General features: G+C 39.3%; 1 protein-coding gene across 1 annotated transcript in view; it reads right to left on the bottom strand.

Moving 5' to 3' along the window:
* The window catches only part of TMED10 (transmembrane p24 trafficking protein 10), a 40,244-nt gene that overhangs the window by 11,531 nt on the left and 11,074 nt on the right, over positions 1 to 17,639 (bottom strand). The window contains exons 2-3 of the mRNA XM_078151466.1: positions 6,595 to 6,703; positions 2,049 to 2,125 (exon numbers count right to left, since the gene is read on the bottom strand). Of these exons, the coding sequence (XP_078007592.1) occupies positions 2,049 to 2,125; positions 6,595 to 6,703 (186 nt within the window). The remainder of the gene's footprint in view (positions 1 to 2,048; positions 2,126 to 6,594; positions 6,704 to 17,639) is intronic.

Raw genomic sequence — 17,639 nt, 5'->3', positions numbered from 1 at the left:
CATATTGGGGCAGAGGAATTTCATAATTGGGAAGCAGAAGCTTTGAGCTATGTTGTAACCAAGTACGTAAAGACAGGCGAGGAGAAGCTGAGGACGTGCCACACATGCAAAGCAGGAAGTAAGGAAAGGAAGAGTGGTGGCTTCCTTTCTACTAGGGATTCCCCAGCTGGATTAACTAGTCAGAAGACACTAAGCCCCTTTTCCCAATATTAACAACAAGGCTCAAAGCTTATGGGAATTCCACAAGGTACAGAAGCACCAAAATGTTAGAGAATGGTACCACCTATGGGTCTTCTAATTTAGAGAACAAAAGAAACTGCTACATAAAAAGCCTTATGGGATACTTAATAAATATTATTTGATACTAATAAAATAGCTATCCATCATGCTGAGAGAAAGAAGAGCTCAACCTGAACTGTAATTCAAAGACCCAGATGAGATCCTGTTGCTTGTTGTTATAAAAATCTAGCAGTGTTGCCTTGGGAGCTGCTACAATTCAGAACGAGATTAAGCAGAAAAATTACTAACACTTTCAGTGTCACAGTCAGTTAGTTTAAATGTCTTTGAGGACACCTATTTAATGTCTGACTAAAAGGAGAAAGATCTGGGCACAGCCACTCACTACTAAATAGAAAACATTCTATTCCTCCCTTACTTTATAAGAGTTCCTTGTCTTTGGGATTATGAAGACCTTTGAGAAGATCTTTTTCTTTATTCTTAAACCATCTAGTGAGAAACAAAAATCTGTTCTTTTCTACTGATCAGAATGTAGTTAGGGGCAAGCAATCCAGTGTTTCCAGGGAGCATCTGTTGGATCATTTGCTTAGATTTACTGCTGACAAATAACTCAGAGTGGTTTCATTTGAACACTTGGCAGGACAAACTGTTTGGGGCTCAGGACAGAAAAAAAGCCGAAACATCTCAAGGAATTACCATTCCTACTTGACTACTTCCTATTTCAAAACTAGATATTCACTTCCATTCCTCATTCATGCCAGGTCATCTCCCTTCCAATGTCTGGTTCAAAGGCACAAATCTCAAATGATAGAGGCTCCCATCATTTCCCTAATAAGATTATTCCATCTCTTACCTCCTGGTCACTTTATTACATTCCACCTACAAATTCCTTTAAGTGGTTTTGAACAACTATGCTTCCTCAGTTTGGAGTCTTCAAAAATAATTTATACTTCCTGTTCTCCCCCTTTTCCATAGCCTAAACTGTTGCTCAGCCAAATAAAACATATTCTTTCATTAGAGATTAATACCTCCTGTCCTGGTGGTTCCCCTGTGTCTCTTCTACTTTAGTAAATCCTTTTTGCCACCTCTAAAGTCTTCCAGCTGGGCCCTCATAAGAAGAGATGAATCTCTGTGCTCCTTTGTTCTATGATGTGATGCCTCAATTCATTATATGCAACTGGCCACTCTCCTAACCTCCACCCCCAAGTGCAACGACTTGTTTGAGGTTCTGTGGTCGAATCGGTATCTTACTACCACTTATCACCAAACTAGTTTCCTACAATTTTTCAGCTTTCTACCTTTAGTGTTTAATACTATTTTCACTAAAAGTGACTTCTGTCCTTTGTGTCTCAGAGAGCACTGTTGCTCAAGATTAAATAGCACTGAATTCAGGCCCCCCAAGAAAACAGCTCTACTGGCATTCAAAAAGCCAAAAGAAACCACTTTCCCCAGCCTTGGACTTCGAAAACACAGAAACACATTCCAAGCTTTTAAAATTAGAACTATGCATATTTGAAGTCTGCCTCAAGAGAAGTAATGGCAAGCATAAGAGGGTTTTATCACCCCAACATTTCCAAAGGACTGTCAGCAGAAGCTTTTTGGCTAACACCCAAGCCTGGAATGTTTTTCAAGACTACTAAACCAACTTTCCATATCAGTAAGACACCAGATTACAAACAGCTGGTTGTCATGTGACTGCTGAGAAAAATACAGTATTCTGGGCAAAGCACAGCCTACTTAGCCTTAGTGGGTCACAGAGTCCTAGTAGCATAGTTGGCTGCTGCTTAACTGGGTATCACTGTAGGACGTACCTCCTCGTAATTTTTCGCTTCCACCCCATGCTTCATGTCCAGGATCACGAGCTGGTCAGGTGTCCGCCCTGTTCCCTGGAAACGAAATGAAAGGATTCATTGTGTAGAATATTTAACATTCCAGGAAATCACCCACCCACTCTCTCTCCTTTCCCCCACCCTTTCAATAGAGGGAAACAGGCAGTCCCTCCCCCTACTCAGCTGTAGAGAATTCCCGTCTCTGCCTAAAATCACAGGCACTCCAGACAAAGCCTGGATCTGTGTGGGACTCCGGAAAGCAAAGGGAACAGGCTGCTGGCAAACAGTACTAAGTGTGTAAGACACAAAATGCTGCAGCTGGTGGTAGAGGGAGAGAGAGGAAAAAAACAACACAGGACTATGGAAATGTGAAATAAAGCTTACAAAGTCAAAACAATTTGAATTAGGGTGGGAGATAAATCAGCTGGTGGTGACCATTGGGTTTAGGCAGAAACATACATTTTACTCATCTAAAGGAACTACACTGACAAATTCCCCCAGGGAGGTCATACTCACAGAGATTTGAATTGTTTAGAATTAGATACAACATAGTCAATAAAGACACCAACCTGAGAGACCATGGATTCCATCATGCAACACAATATTTTAAATCAAGGTATTTAGGGCCACAAAACAACAGAAAACTCTCTCTCTCTCTCTCTCTTACATACAGCATTAAAACCCTTAAAATTTAGAACAACTTAAAGTAAAGACAGAGACAGCCTGGTAGCAAAGTGGATGGTGTAGTGCACATCACTTAGCCTCAGTTTTCTTATTTGTAAAATCAGGGGGGTTGGACTCCATGGCCTTAAGTGTCCCTTCCAACTTGAAATCTATGATTCTATGATCTCTGATGTGATGGAGATGATGTCATTGCAAAGGAAGGTCTCTGTTCTTCAGAAAGAAGAGGTCTATTTATGATGGCAGGGATCAACAAAACAATGGTCATATTAACAAAAAGTTCACCTATGACCCAGAGTGGCGAAATGGAATTCTTTCCTCATTTATCAAGTAGGTGAAAAGGAAAAGGCAACCAGAAGGTTCTGCGATCCAAGACCTTAAAATTCAGCAGCTCACAAAGCATTGAAGGCATCAAATAATAACTCACATTTATATAGCAAAAAGTGCTTTGCATATATTTATCTCACCTGATTTCTTACAGCAGCTGTGCAAGGTAGGTCACCTCTTGCAGGTGACATTCAGGCATAATGGAGAATTCTGTGTTTGGAGTTCAAATTCTAGATCTATCCTTTTACAACTAAGGTGGATGTTAATGACTGTGGACAAGTCACGTAAACTCTCTAGGCCTCAGTTCTCTCATCAGTAAAATGAGGAGGTTATACTCATTGACTTCCAGGGCTAGATCCACAATCTAGGATCCAAGCTTTGCCTGAGTCCAGTATTCTCTCTATTACACCATGAAAGCCAGCCAAGCTATAAGGAACACATCCTGAAAATAAGATTTGGTCATAGGAATAATGTGGAGTTAAATTCAACAAATATTTACTGATTCCCTATGTGCTAGGGGTATGATACTTGCACTCAAGGATCTCATTGATTAATTGTCAAAATCAGTGGCATAAACAATAAAAGAGGTCAGAGGAGGGACAATATGGACCAACATAGGGAGTGAAGACTTCATGAAGAAGTCAAGATTTGAGAAGAATCTGGGAGGAGAGAATTTAGAAAGGAGTAGGGAGGACACTCAAATTGGGGGAGGTGGGATAGGTTTAGGAAGACAATGAAAGGAGGGAAGAGTGCATACAGTTCAGAGCTGGGAATGAGCCCAGCCTGTTCAGAAGACAGTAATGAGTCAACCATGGCTAGAACAGTAGGTTCACTGGATAAAAGATAGGCAAGCTAAGATAAAACTACAGGAAGCTTTGAATGCCAAGCTGAATATTTGACTCCCAAACCCATCAACAACTAGTGATGCTTTGGAAGGACTTTTCCTCAAAACCTAGGCATGCAACCCTGATATTGCCATAGTTCCTACAGGAGATACAAAAGCATTTTTTCATTTCCCCTTCCTCATTTAAGGATTCATGAAATCTAAGCAGCTCATAAAGGCACCTGATCCAACTGCCCAGGATAACCTCTGCCTAACAGTTTCTTCTCACCATCTCCCACTTTGCCACTGCATAACATTAATCAATCACAAGTAAAACCACAGCCCTCTGCCAGGTCTGGTTCCAGATAACATAGGCCCTAGAAAGTCCAGTGTTTTACCACTTTTAAAAACCTCTTCCAGCATTATATCAGTTTGTAAAGATAGACTTTAGTCTATGTGGTGTCAGATCCTGACACCAGACGCCAGGGAAGATATTAACAAAACTAAAAATGGTTTTCTGTAGGGTATGTAATCATTCATTCCAAAAGTGTCTTCTACCCTCAACTCCAACTTTCATTAAATTTTGCTTTCTCTAACTCATTTTCTTGTACAACCGCCCCCTTTTTTTTGCCATTGCTGTAAGTACACCACCTGACACAATGCTGAATAACTGTCTACTGAATTCTTATGTGCCCAGAACTATACTAGGTAGTGTAGGAAACTACATAATAAACATAGGACCCAGCGCCTGTCCTTCATGAGCTTAGCTGGTGAGGTAAGACATCCCCATGGAACACTTAAATAACATAGTAAGTGAAAACCCTTCAAATTCCAGGCCCAGGGACGACTTCCAGGTCTAAAATTCCTTAATTCCATAACTTTATCCTGTATGCATCAGTGAGCTCACTAAGTTTCTAAACAGGGGGATAACATGATCCCAGTATCACAAGTTTAGGGTTGGAAGTGGCTGATGAAAGTAGTTTGAGGAAGATTAATTTGGCAGTGGTTTGCAGGATGGGTTAAGGCAAGGTAGCAAGTTAAGAGGCTAATGAAATCCAGTCATGAAATAATTAGGGCATGGACTTACAGGGTTAAAGTGAGAATGGAAAAGAAAATGAAAATTTTGAAGGAATTATTAATAGAACTGATGACAGATTTGATATAAGCAGTGAAGAGGAATGAGACCAAGAAGACTTCCAATATTTTGAGCATATCATGACTGAGAAAATGATGGATCAGGAAATAATCAGTTTGAAAAAGAATATAATGAATTTTGAAATGTGTTACATTTGAGTTGGTAACAGACCAAGTAAGTGGAAATATTTAGTAGGCAATGAGCCATATGAGTACTGAGGGGAATATTAACACTAGAGAAGTTTTTCATTTCTTTACATAAAAGCCAGTTCATAGCATGATACAATGGGAAAAGCACTAAATGTGCATGGCAGGCAGCTCCTTGCTCAGCCTTTTACTGGCTGCGTGGACTTGAGCAAGGCATTTACCCTCTTTTGGGATTCAGCGCCTACTACACCTGTAAACAAGCAATAATAATACCTACTCATAGGACTGTTGTGAAAAGTAAATAAGATGTATGTAAAGTACTTTGAATCTGGAAAGATGCATAGAAATGTAAGCTATTATCATTGTTAATATCCCCATTAGTTTTTATGCTAAGCATGGCTGAAGCTGATCAGTTGCACTCAGTTCTTGGTTGAGCTACTAGGAACTCTAACCTGCTTAATGAAGCTGCATGTGCTGCTTACTGGACAAGAGCCACTTTCTCGGCTGAGTCTAGGAAAATATAATGAATGAAAAGTCTAACCATTTGGGGGCAAGAGTTGCTGAAAAAAGTCTTAAAACCAAGGCCTAGTCTGCATATAATGTTATCCTTGGGGGATGTGCTGGGTAGTTTTGCTGAAATGGTTTTTCCTTTTTTCATATGGGATGGCTCTTGGGGGATGGGAGTAAAGCTATCTTGGGAAACCTAAGTGGTGTGAAAACAAAAATTATCACTAAGAGCTTTTTTTAAAAGGCACAGCACAGCCTACCATGACTCCAGAGGACTGACCTATGCTACCCACCTCTTGACAGAGAGGTAATAGATTCAAGATGCAGAACGACTTACATTTTTGGACATGGACATTAACGGGATTTGTTTTGATTGACTATGCATATTTATTACAAGGGTTTTGTTTTTCTGTTAAAGCAGGGGAGAAGAAGAAATGAATGTCCTAACAGAAAAATAAAATGAAAGATAAAAAAATAAGTAAAAGAATTTCAACTAAAGCACTCATACTCAGAAACAGCCAAGACCAAGAAGGAGTTGCTGGTTCTATCACATAAGGAAAGAAATGTATCAAATCTTGTTCCAAATTACAGAAAACAAATTGTGCTCAAATGTGAATGTACTGTTTTCTGGACATCTGTATCAAAACCAGGGCTAGCTATACAACCTAAGGCACGTCACAGGACTCATAGAGCAATTCCAGTTACCACACATGAGGAAAGAGGCCCAACTGACTAACTTTCACTTCTATTTACGTGAGTAGATGCTCAGATCTCATTTCCTCTTCACAGCCATCCAGGACACAGGAAGTTCATGCTCTGCCTAATTTCTGTGAGCCCGTCAGGAGTTCCCTGCCTCTCTGACAACTAACTAAAACAGGGGAGAGCACCTACCATCTGGCCACTTACCCTTGCTCTCAAAACATGCCTCAAACATATCATAATCCTCAGTGGTGAAGGCAAATTTCCCTTTGGTTGCATCCTCCTTGGAATATAGGATGTGGCCAGCTGAATCTGTAATCTGCAAAAGAAAATAAGAGTAGATGATAAATGCAGTTTTGGAAGGGAACAACAGGCAGCAGAGACCTTTCCCTGTCATCTCTAAAGTATAACCATGAAAAGTAGTTCACACTTGTCTTTGTTAGGGCTTATCCAACCATCCCCAGAAACAGGTTCTAGATTGAGGCAAGAAGTCCAGGCAGATTCCAGTTTGCAAAATTTGAGCTTTGTCCTGTCAGCCTAACTATACTACATACTGAGCCTAGGGGTTTCCACAGGTTTTCCTACCACACTGAAGAGCTGCTGTAACACTGTTCCATTTTATATGATTACATGACTCCCCTGCCCCTTTATTGACATATGAAAAGTTTATTTACTCTACACAACAAAGACTACAGAGAAGGCTCATGGCCAAGGTCATAGTTAGTTAATAAATTCTTCTCTACTGAACTTTATCTTCCCCAGTGACCTATATAGTTACTCCAGACTTAGAATGGTACCCTGGGATTGAGGCTTCCCAAAGTAGGAAAGCAGGGAAAAAACTTGAGGTTTCTAGGAAGTCAAATATCCTACAACTCTACTGAGTTCAAGTGGGGGGTGGTGGGGAGAAGAAGGGGAGTTCCTTTGTTATGCTGAAATTTTAGGAGTATACCAGGTGTGGCAGCACACACTTGTGATCTAATCCCTGCTATTGGAGAAGGTTGAGACCAATGGATTTATTTGAGTTTGAAGTTCTGAGCTGCAGTAGGACAAGGGCCAATCAGGCGTCTGCACTGGATCTGGCCCTATAGTGGGAGCCCCTGGGATGGGGAAGGGACAGGGCTCATATGAAGCTGAAGTGTAAGGTCATTAGGATGCCTAGAAAGGGGTGAAGTGTCCCAGGTCAGATACAGAGTAGGTCAAAGCTTCTGCGACAATTAGCAGTGAGATGAGGATCATGAGAGGCCCCTGTACTTTCAAGCCTAAGAGAGACAGGGAGACCCAGTACTGATGGGGGAAGGGAGAGGAAGAAATTCTAGGAGTCTATAAATTTGGTACGAAAGCAAAATCTCATTTTTACAGAAATAGCTGGGTCTAAACTCGTTCTGTTAAAAAAAAAAAGAGGAACAGCTAGGTGGTGCAGTGGATAGAGTTCTGGCCTTGGAGTCAGGAGGAATTGAGTTCAAATCTAGCCTCAGACACTTGACACTAGCTGTGTGACCCTGAATAAATCATTTAACCCTGATTGTCTCACCAAAAAGAGAGAGAGAGAGAGAGAGAGAGAGAGAGAGAGAGAGAGAGAGAGAGAGAGAGAGAGAGAGAGAAAGAGAGAGAGGGAGAATTTTCAATTAAAAAAAAATCAAATAACAATCCTACAGAAGTACATGAAAAAGCAGGTTAAAAACCAACAACTTTAAGGATACTTAAATTTTCTCTGTGGAACTAATTCTTACCTCCAGGGGATGGGTAACCGCCACTGCCACAAGGAAATGACAGAACATAGGAAAAGAGATGGGCCCAAAGAAACTGGATATATCATTTCAAGAAGACAAACTTTCTAAACTCTGTTTGATTTTTTTATTTTTTGGGGGGGAGGGTGGAGTGGGGAGTGCTATGGCTCTTTATTCTATTATGGTTTTTCCCAAAACCTAAAGAATAGTTACAAGCTGTTAAGAGTCCTTAACCTAAGCCATAGTAGACAAATTACCCCAATCACTGTTTTGAAGGCCACCAGCACATAGCCATAGAAAAACAAATAGTAATGGACCCTCTATTACAAAGTGGATCATCCTGGCTAACCAAAGCTTTATCAGAGTTCTTTAGTTGGTCTACTTGTACTACGGAACTCCCAGTCAAGGTGAGGCTTAAAGACATCTTTTCAGCCATTAATGCTTAAAGTAAAGATCATCGAAATAAGAATTCATTGAATCAAACTACATATTATAGCAGTACTTGTTAGAAGCAAGATTCTATTTGTATAAATTTAGTACAACTGTTAAATAGAAAACTTGTCAATTTTAATTCAAGAAGTTACTACAGAAACTCAATCAAGACTGTTGAACTCTGAGTACAGACTGAAGCATTTTTCCCACTTTATTTTTCTTGACTTTTTTTTTTCATCATGCCTCCTATGGAAATTTTTGCATAACTTCACTGTATAATATATATTTATTGCTTGCTTTCTAAGTGAGGGCAAGAATTTGCCATTCAAATTTTTTAAAAATGAATTTAAACATTAAAAAAAAATTTTATTAATGCATTAAAAACAGCTTCCCCTAATCCCACCCCTTTGTTAGGCAACCTACATTGAAAAAAAAAGACACCAAGATTTTGTTATATCTCTTTTAAGTTTCCTATGCTTCAACACTCACATAACTAAGGAATGCTGAAATAATCTGAGGCATCCTTAGAGTCCAATCAAAGTTAGGAATTTGGAAACTGTTCAGAATACTGGTTGGCCTGCATACTCTTGGATACATGATAAAAGTTGTGAAACCAGCAAATGTATAACAATTTGAAGAGGTGAAAGCACTGCCTTGACTGTTTCACAAATATGTTTATTGATACGCTTTTCTCTACCCCTTACCCCTCTAAGTTCCTAAGGACAGGAGTTATTTCATTCATTAAAGGCCTGCTGACTGATCAGAAAGATCTTCAACTTGGGGGTGTTGGGTAGTAGCTGTGCAGCTACAAAGAAGTTAATAGTACCGAATGGCAAGACTTTGGGATCCAGACTAATGTCATTCTTCCATCACTCCAGAATCAAATGTATCAATAATAGAAAAGTTCAAATTGATTAAGGAAGTAGTTCAAGAAGTTAAGAATTTATATACAGATAGAGTAAAGAAAACTACCTGTTCTCACCAGATATCACCTTCTCCTTCTCAAGAATAAAAAAATTCTAAAAGGTGAATAAGGATATCTGACATTTACATTCTGAACAGAGGTAAAAATCCCAGTTTGAATGCAGCTAAGACCCAAAGCTTTAAATAAAGTCAGTCTCTCCCAAAGCACATTTGTATAAAAACCAGTATTTTAGACCTGATCACTGTACCAGCTTAGTTCTTAAGGAAGGTAGTAATGATTAAATAGCGATAAACAATATTTAAGTGTAAATGAATATGGTTTATGCATTAAGGATATGCTACTGAGTGGAAAAAAATTAAAGAGAGATTTAATCTCCTCACCAAGTCAAGTCACTGACCTAGGACAAATGAACCAAATAAACCAAGGTTAAGATGAGTCCAGATTTGGCACAAGCATACCCTTCATGCTTTCCTAAAATACTCAAAAAGGTCCCCTTTAAAACATGTAATATGCAATTGGGGAATGGCTGAACAAGTTGTGGTATATGAATGTAATGGAATACTATTGTTCCAAAAGAAATGATGAGCAGGCAGATTTCAGAAAAACATGGAAAGACTTACATCAACTGATGCTGAGTGAAGTGAGCAGAAAATTGTACAATGGCCACTTTGATAATCTTAGCCCTTCTCAGCCATGCAATGATCTAAGACAATTCCAAAATACTCATGATGGAAAATGCTATCCACTTCCAGAGAAACAACTATGGAGTCTGAATGTAGATCAAAGCATACTATTTTCTCTCTTCTTTTCTTCTTTCTTGTAGTTTTCTCCTTTTGTTCTGATTCTTCTTTCACAATATGAGTAATGTGGAAATATGTTTAATATGATTGTACATGTATAGCCTATATCTGATTGCATGCCATCTTGGGAAGGGGGAAAAATTCAGAATTCAAAATCTTATAAAAGTGAATGCTGAAAACTAAAAAATATAAATTTAATTTTTAAAAAATGTGACACGATAGTATGGTGATATATACCTAGCAAACAAGAAACATATTTTGGAGGGGAGGGGTAGAGAAAGAGAAGAATGTGGGGGAGAAGATGGAAAGGGAGAAAAACAACCTAGACTGGAGGACTGAAAAATTTTAATCTCCAAGGCACTGATGACTATGTCAATGACTTGTTAATTCTTTGTGTATGCAATAAATTGGGTGGTCTTGACCTAATTTTCCTAAAGGACAACCAAAACTTCTAAAAAAATGACGTACACAATGACCTTAATCAACCAACCAACATAAAAATGTAAGGAAGCAAAAGTGAAAAACATCAAAATTCTGGTCAGTGCAATGACCAATCTTGACTCCAGAGAGCAGACAGTACAACATACTTCCCTCCTCTGAGCAAATAGGTAACTATGGGCGTGGAATGAAGCCATGTTGTCAGACATGGCCAATATGTTTATTTTGCCTAACTTGACTTTTTTGGTTTGGTTTGGTTTGGTTTTGAGGGATGGTTCCATGGAAAGTAAAGAACTGGGGAGTGATACAGTTGTTTTAAAACCCTCCAAAAACAACTTATACATATACAAGCAGGCATGAACACACACACACATTTATTTAAAGTAATTCAAGGTTAAAAAGTCCTTCCATTCCCACTCAAACTTGTACCTTTTATTACCAAGAAAGGTGCTAACCAGCACTGGTGTGTCTAATAATGACCATGGCTCCCCAGAGGTGTCTCCTCACTTTTATATTCTCTATATATTCTCAAGCTGACAAAACTACTGGCATCATACATGTCTCTGAAGATTAATTTTTAAATCTGAAGTCAGACGAGGCCCTGCTAACTAATATGGATGGTTTGGAATTCTTACATGTGCTAGAGATTTCCTGTCCCTCAATTCAGTAGGCTCTTCCATCTCTCACATGGCATTCTGAGGCTGCTTACACATCAAGCAACAGATCTTCTCAAAATTCCTTACCCTGCTCCCTCCCTGGCAATCCCATTACACAAAACCAGCAGGTAGCTAAAATTAGAGAGTAAGAAATTGGGCCAAGGTTGGTGACTAACCAGAGTTGGCAAAGGCTAATAGACTGAAATAATTGTTTTTAATTTTCTTTAATTAAAATCTTCTAAGTACAGATCATTTGAGAAGGTCACCCAGTTTCTCAGGAGTTCAATTTGGTAATTTCATATTTTCTGTTTAAATGCTATTCAGATAACATATCCAGAGGTAATTTCTCCCTCTGCCTCTTACGTATAGATAGTATACCCTCAAAGGGATTCTCTTTTCTTTCCTTCTGGTAAAAAAAAAAATTAGTTTTCAATTACAGAGGTATTATATTAACCTTTGCTTAGATGGAAGGTGATATTAAACTACAGACTTGTTCCAGCCACTCTGCTTATCCCATATCACATCCTGGAAGCAATACAAAGATACAAAGATTTATTTTAAAATAACACCTTCTGGAGAAAGCCAAGCAAAGCTCACAACTTAAAAGGTAGGAAGAGAAAAATGTGCTAATTGCACCTGCAGAGTAGCTGATGTCAAGAATATGCTGTAATGTAAATACTCACCCTAAATAACTGTGAAAACACAGATTAAACACAGATTATTGGGAGGAAAAGTGAAAAAGAGAAACAGAAGAGGTACATAAAGAACTGCTATGCAACCTGTCCTGCATGGATTTTTGAAGTTTTCTGGGGTTTGCTTCGTCTAGCTCAGCTCTGCTCCCAGGCACTTCCCCAATCCCTTGCCATTCATTCATTCAAAACTTGTATCCACCTTACTTCAGAAAGGATCTACAGATGTTTTCATGTTAAGCATAGTACTAGAAAAACATCTAAGAATAAAACAAAAAGATACAGAGCAGCTGGTCACTTAACAGATGGATGACTAGATATTTTCTCCAGTCCTCTCAAATCTCAAAAATACAAAACAAAACAAATTATGCAACAGAGATTAAGCAATTACAGCTGTACACACAGGACAAGAAAGGAAGAAGCCTAACAAGGCAAGGCCCACAAACTAATTCTCAAGATTGTGTTTTGGGATACACTCAGGGATTTCCCTATTGCTCCAAGTTCTCTGCCAACACATCCTATTCTTACCCTTCCCCCATTGTCCTGTCAACAAGCAGAAAGCCTCAACTCTACCCAACCTCAGTAATACGTGTGTGTGTACCTGTATGTGTATCAAAGGGGGAGACCACGCTTCCCTTCTGCCTGGGGCATCCCCACAGACTCAGCCTAGCCAGTGAACTAAAGAATGTGGGGAACTAGAATAGATTACTGAGCATGACTATACCAGGCTTGAAGGAAAGAGGCCTGAAATTCAGCTGGAACTAGTACAGTCCTATCCCACCCAAATCTACCTGGATCAGAGACCAAGACCACTCACTGTTAAATAAATTCCTCTAATGGCTAGGACAGCACTGGGGTCTAATCCTCGTGGCAAAGCTACTATCCAAGGGTGAGGAGTCAGAAACTGATTAACAAGGAAAAATATCAAAACTACCAATGATTTCAAAAAGAAGAAAATCCTATTAAAAACTTAGAGTAGAAGCAGATAAATCAAGAGATGATGCTATATGTAGAATGGAAGATGAATACTAAAATATACACAAGATTACAAACCTATCTAAACAAATATTGCAAGCCAAAGGAAATCAAACCACACCTGATAAAACATGGAACTCCATGGATTTTCAAGAAAGCAAAGGAGCATGGAAGAGAAAAATCATAATCTTGAGAGAAGTCACAAGGGAACAAATGGCAGAATTTATGGGTAGCACAAGCAGAAATAATCTGTAGAACAGAAAAATTTGAATCCACAGTGGCGGGTCTCTCCAAAAAAGTGGAAAACAGATTGGGAATGCAAATATATTGAAATGAAGGACAATCTGTAAGGAAAAAATAAGGAAAACAAGCAGTAACATTAAAAGGACGCATGATCTCTATACAAGCAAAACACATGGATCTGAAGATAGGATACACAGAAAGAACTTATACATGTCCATAATAATCCAAAAAACCACAAACACCATAATTCAAGAAATAATACAAGAAAACTGCGGAGGACTTCTGAACATTGAAAACAAAGCACCAGATTTGAAAGAATACATTGCCTTCAGAAGAGCATTTAATACTTCAAATTCCAAGACATCCTATGGTTAAATTTAACAATTCCAATCACAAATTCTGCAGGTGACCAGGAGAAAAGACTATCAAGCGCAGAGGCAAGGAAATAAGTATTTACTTATATAGCACCCACTACGTGCCACGTACTGTGCGAAGGGTTTTACACAGATGTCATCTGATCCTCCCAACCCAAGGAAGGAGGTGCTATTATCTCCCATGTTACAATTGAGGACCTAAGGCAAACAGGCAAAGACTGACTTGCTCAGCATCACGTAGCTAGTTAAATGTCTAAAGCCAGACTTGAACTAAGTTCTTCTCAACTCTAGGCCCAACAATATATCCACTTTTTACTTAGCTGCCCCAGATTTCAATAACATAAGATTAGTATGCACCCATCAGAGATTGCAGAAGGGGATGGAATAACGTATTCCAAAATGCAAAGCAGTTCAAGACACAACAGAAAATGACATACTCTGCAAACCTGAACCTGATTATCAATGGAAAAAGGATGGGCTCAATAAAAGAAATCTGAAGCATTCCCATGAAGCAAAAATGAACATGAGAACAGAAAAAATAAGAATCCATGTGAAGAAGCAGGAGTATCACTACACACCTCAACTAAGTAGATACTAGGGCAATATAATTATCTCTAGCAACAACTAAGGCAAAAAAGGAAACAATGAATTGCATAGACTTCATTTTCTGATAGAAAGCAAACAAATTCATCAGCACAGGCAAAATGTTTCATGAAATCAAACTCTAGCAAGAAATTTATAATGAGGGTCTTTGTTTAAAGGATACTGAACAATGCAGTGGACAATGTCTTCAACTAGAGTCTTATGAGAGAGAACTGTTCAAATGGGTGGTTCTAAGGGCAGAGGGCCATGGTGTTACATTGTAGCTCCATTAAGGCATTTCTGAGGGCTGCTGGACAAACTCTAGCAACTCTTTTCTGGTAATCCAACTTGAGGGATAAAATGTGGGACAAATCTATATCAACATTACATTTCACCCTGTTTTCCATGTTCTCCTATTATAGGCCTGGATAACTGTCCTGCTTGCTACCTGCTCATACCTGCCCAGCCCTAGTTTCCTATTCTCTCTTGTACATGCTGGGGTGGCGCTGGTCACTGCCACTAGTAATTACTAAATTCGGTGAAGTGCCCATGAAAGGCAATAAAGTACAGAGCTGTATCAGTGAGTAAAGTGTGAAGGGGAATAAGCTATATGGGGAACTAGATTAGCTATGTTTTGCATACTGAAATCTCTCCCAGGTACTCCTGACAAAGTTCTATTGTACTACAGGATCTCTCATGCCCTTTCTTTAAGAATCGAGAAAGGTCAGTGTCTCTCATCTGATGCTGACTTAAAAGGTAACTGTAAAATAAATAAAGCTAGGACATATCGAGTGTGTCCTTATATCAGTAAAAAGCTAGATGACTGAGCTAAAACAAAGCATAGGTCTATCACTTCCCTTCCACAACTATGCAGGGTCTGCAGAAGTGATGGGTCCACCTCTTCCTACCTGTAAGAAAGTTGAAAAGATCTTCTCTCTACTGCTCATTAAGGTGGTCTATAGTTTTATTTATAGGTTTGAGGTTGTTTTGGGTTTTTTTACACATTCTAAGAACATGCTAGTCTCCCTTTCTACTTTGCTTTACTCGATAATGAAGAAACTTATAATTCTGTACTGGTGGTGAAATCTTTTAGATGTTATTTCCCTAGTATATGATGCTATAAGTCTTTTTTTTTCTTGGAGGGGGGAGAGGAGTTATCATCAGTCTGTGGTGCTATGCAGTCTACACAGAGTAGTCTGTAATCTTTTGCATATTCTCTTATACACAGGCTTTGAGAAGCAGTCATCAGTCAAGAACGTCAAACACTTCAGAGAGGTCAAGGAGAATGAAGACTGAAACAAGGTCAATGTAGTTGACTCTAGTCCCGGTGGCCTCTAAGCCAGTTGTAACAGTAGAGTGGCAGGTACCAAACCCAGACTGCAAGGGGCGTAAAAAAGTAGGAGCAGCGGATCTAGATAACCAGACCTCATCAAACTGGATGGTCTTTCATTAGTTCTCCTCTTTGACTTCTCTACTGCATCCGACACTGCCGATCAGGCCCATCCTTCCCCAAACCTGACCTCTGTGCAACATGGTATCCTTATTCTCTTTACCTCTCTGGCTGTACCTTCCATCTACTTTGCAGACTATTTTCCTATTCTCTAAAAGCTAATTCTCCCTAGGGCTCCATTCTTGGTACTCTTCTCACATTCTCTCCTTTTCTCATCTTATTCATTTCCACAGCTTCGATGATCACTTATGGGTTGATGCCTTCTAAATCTCCATCTTGGGACCCAATCTTTTATTTGAATTCTAGAGTTGTACTTCCAGTTCTTTCCTGGATATGTACATACACAGCACCTCTAACTTACCAGTCTTTCCTCTAAAACCTACTTTTCCTCCAAACTTCCCTATTTCTATCTATCATTCTATTACCTTTCCAATCCTATTATACATTACTCCCCTTCATAACATTGATCCCTATTAGCTTTCTTACTGTTCCTCTCCCAGTATACTCCATCTCCAATAGACTGCAAGCTCCTCATAGGCAAGAATAGTTTTACTTTTGTTTTTGTATTCTAGGTCCCTAGCATACTGTACTCTTCTCTTTATCTCCATCCCCACTGCCTGATGGCCCCACCACCCTGGTTTCAGCCAGAATCATCTCCTGCCTAGATTACTGCAACTGCCTCTTGATTGATTTCCCTGCCTCCAAGCTCTCCTTATTCCAATTCTTCCTACATATATTGTTACCAGATCAAGATGATCGGGATCATCTTTCAGGAACAGTCACATCCTTTCCCTACCTTATGCAGATCTATTTTAGTTCTCATTCTTAGAATGCTGCTTAGATACCACTTCTGGTATGAAGCCTTCTCTAGTCCTTCTGTCAGAATTGTCTGTCCTCTAAATTAATATAGTATTCTATACCTCTTTTAGCTCATTTCCACATTTTATGTGTACAACAAAAAGTTTGGGAAAGAGGCTCTATAGCTACATGGAGTGCACAGAGTGATAATGATGACAACTGAGGAAAGTCCTTATTTTTCCTGCTTTCTCTGGAAAGGAAAATCAGCTTTGGACTGTAAAGAACTACAGGGAAAAAAAAGGACTAACAGGGAGTTGAAAGATGAGGTGAGTAGAGAGACTTAGATGACCTTGAGACACACAAGCCACCTGGCCTAGATGACTACAGGAAGAACTGGTGGATATGACTGTTGAGCCATAGTGAACAATCTCTGAAAGCCTGGAGAACAGAAATAGTGGCACCAGGACTAGAAAGGGGCAAATGTTCCCATTTTCAAAAAGAGGAAAGAGAATGGAGTTAACCAACTATAAGCCAGTGAGCTTGATTTCAATGCCTGGCAAACTTCCAGAATGTACTATAAAGTGATAATTACCAAGAGCCAGCATATGAACACATGTCACACTAACCTTATTTCCCTTTTTGCCAAAATACTAGACAGGTCAAGGTAATGTAATAACTAGTTTATCTAACTTTTTAGCTAGATAGCATTAAAAGTCTCTAATGCTATTTGGGTGGATGAGACATGTCTCAAGGATAGTATGTTAGTTTGATACAGATCTGGCTGAATGGCCATTCAGAAAGAATAGTCATATATAGCTCAATGTCAAATCGGAAGGAGTTCTCTGGTAGAGTCCCCTAGGGATTGAGATCCTTGGCCCTATGCAAATTCATATTTTATCAACAACTTGTAAGATAGAAGAATCAAGGGGCAGCTAGGTGGCACAGTGGATAGAGCACTGCCCCTGGATTCAGGAGGACCTGAGTTCAAATTTGGCCTCAGACACATAACACTTACTAGCTGTGTGACCCTGGGCAAGTCACTTAACCCCACAGCCTAGCAAAAAAAAAAAAAGACAGAAAGAAAGAAAAAAAAGATGGAAGAATCATTACTAAGAGGTAGCATGTCTAAACAAGATCTGTGCTAGTGGACTACAAGTTCAAAATGC

This window comes from Phascolarctos cinereus, unplaced genomic scaffold (genome assembly GCF_003287225.1).
Source record: "Phascolarctos cinereus isolate Bilbo 61053 unplaced genomic scaffold, phaCin_HiC Scaffold_3;HRSCAF=262, whole genome shotgun sequence".
Lineage (NCBI taxonomy): Eukaryota > Metazoa > Chordata > Mammalia > Diprotodontia > Phascolarctidae > Phascolarctos > Phascolarctos cinereus.
The sequence above is the reverse complement of the archived record's forward strand: the minus strand, read 5'-3'. Positions and strand labels throughout refer to the sequence as shown.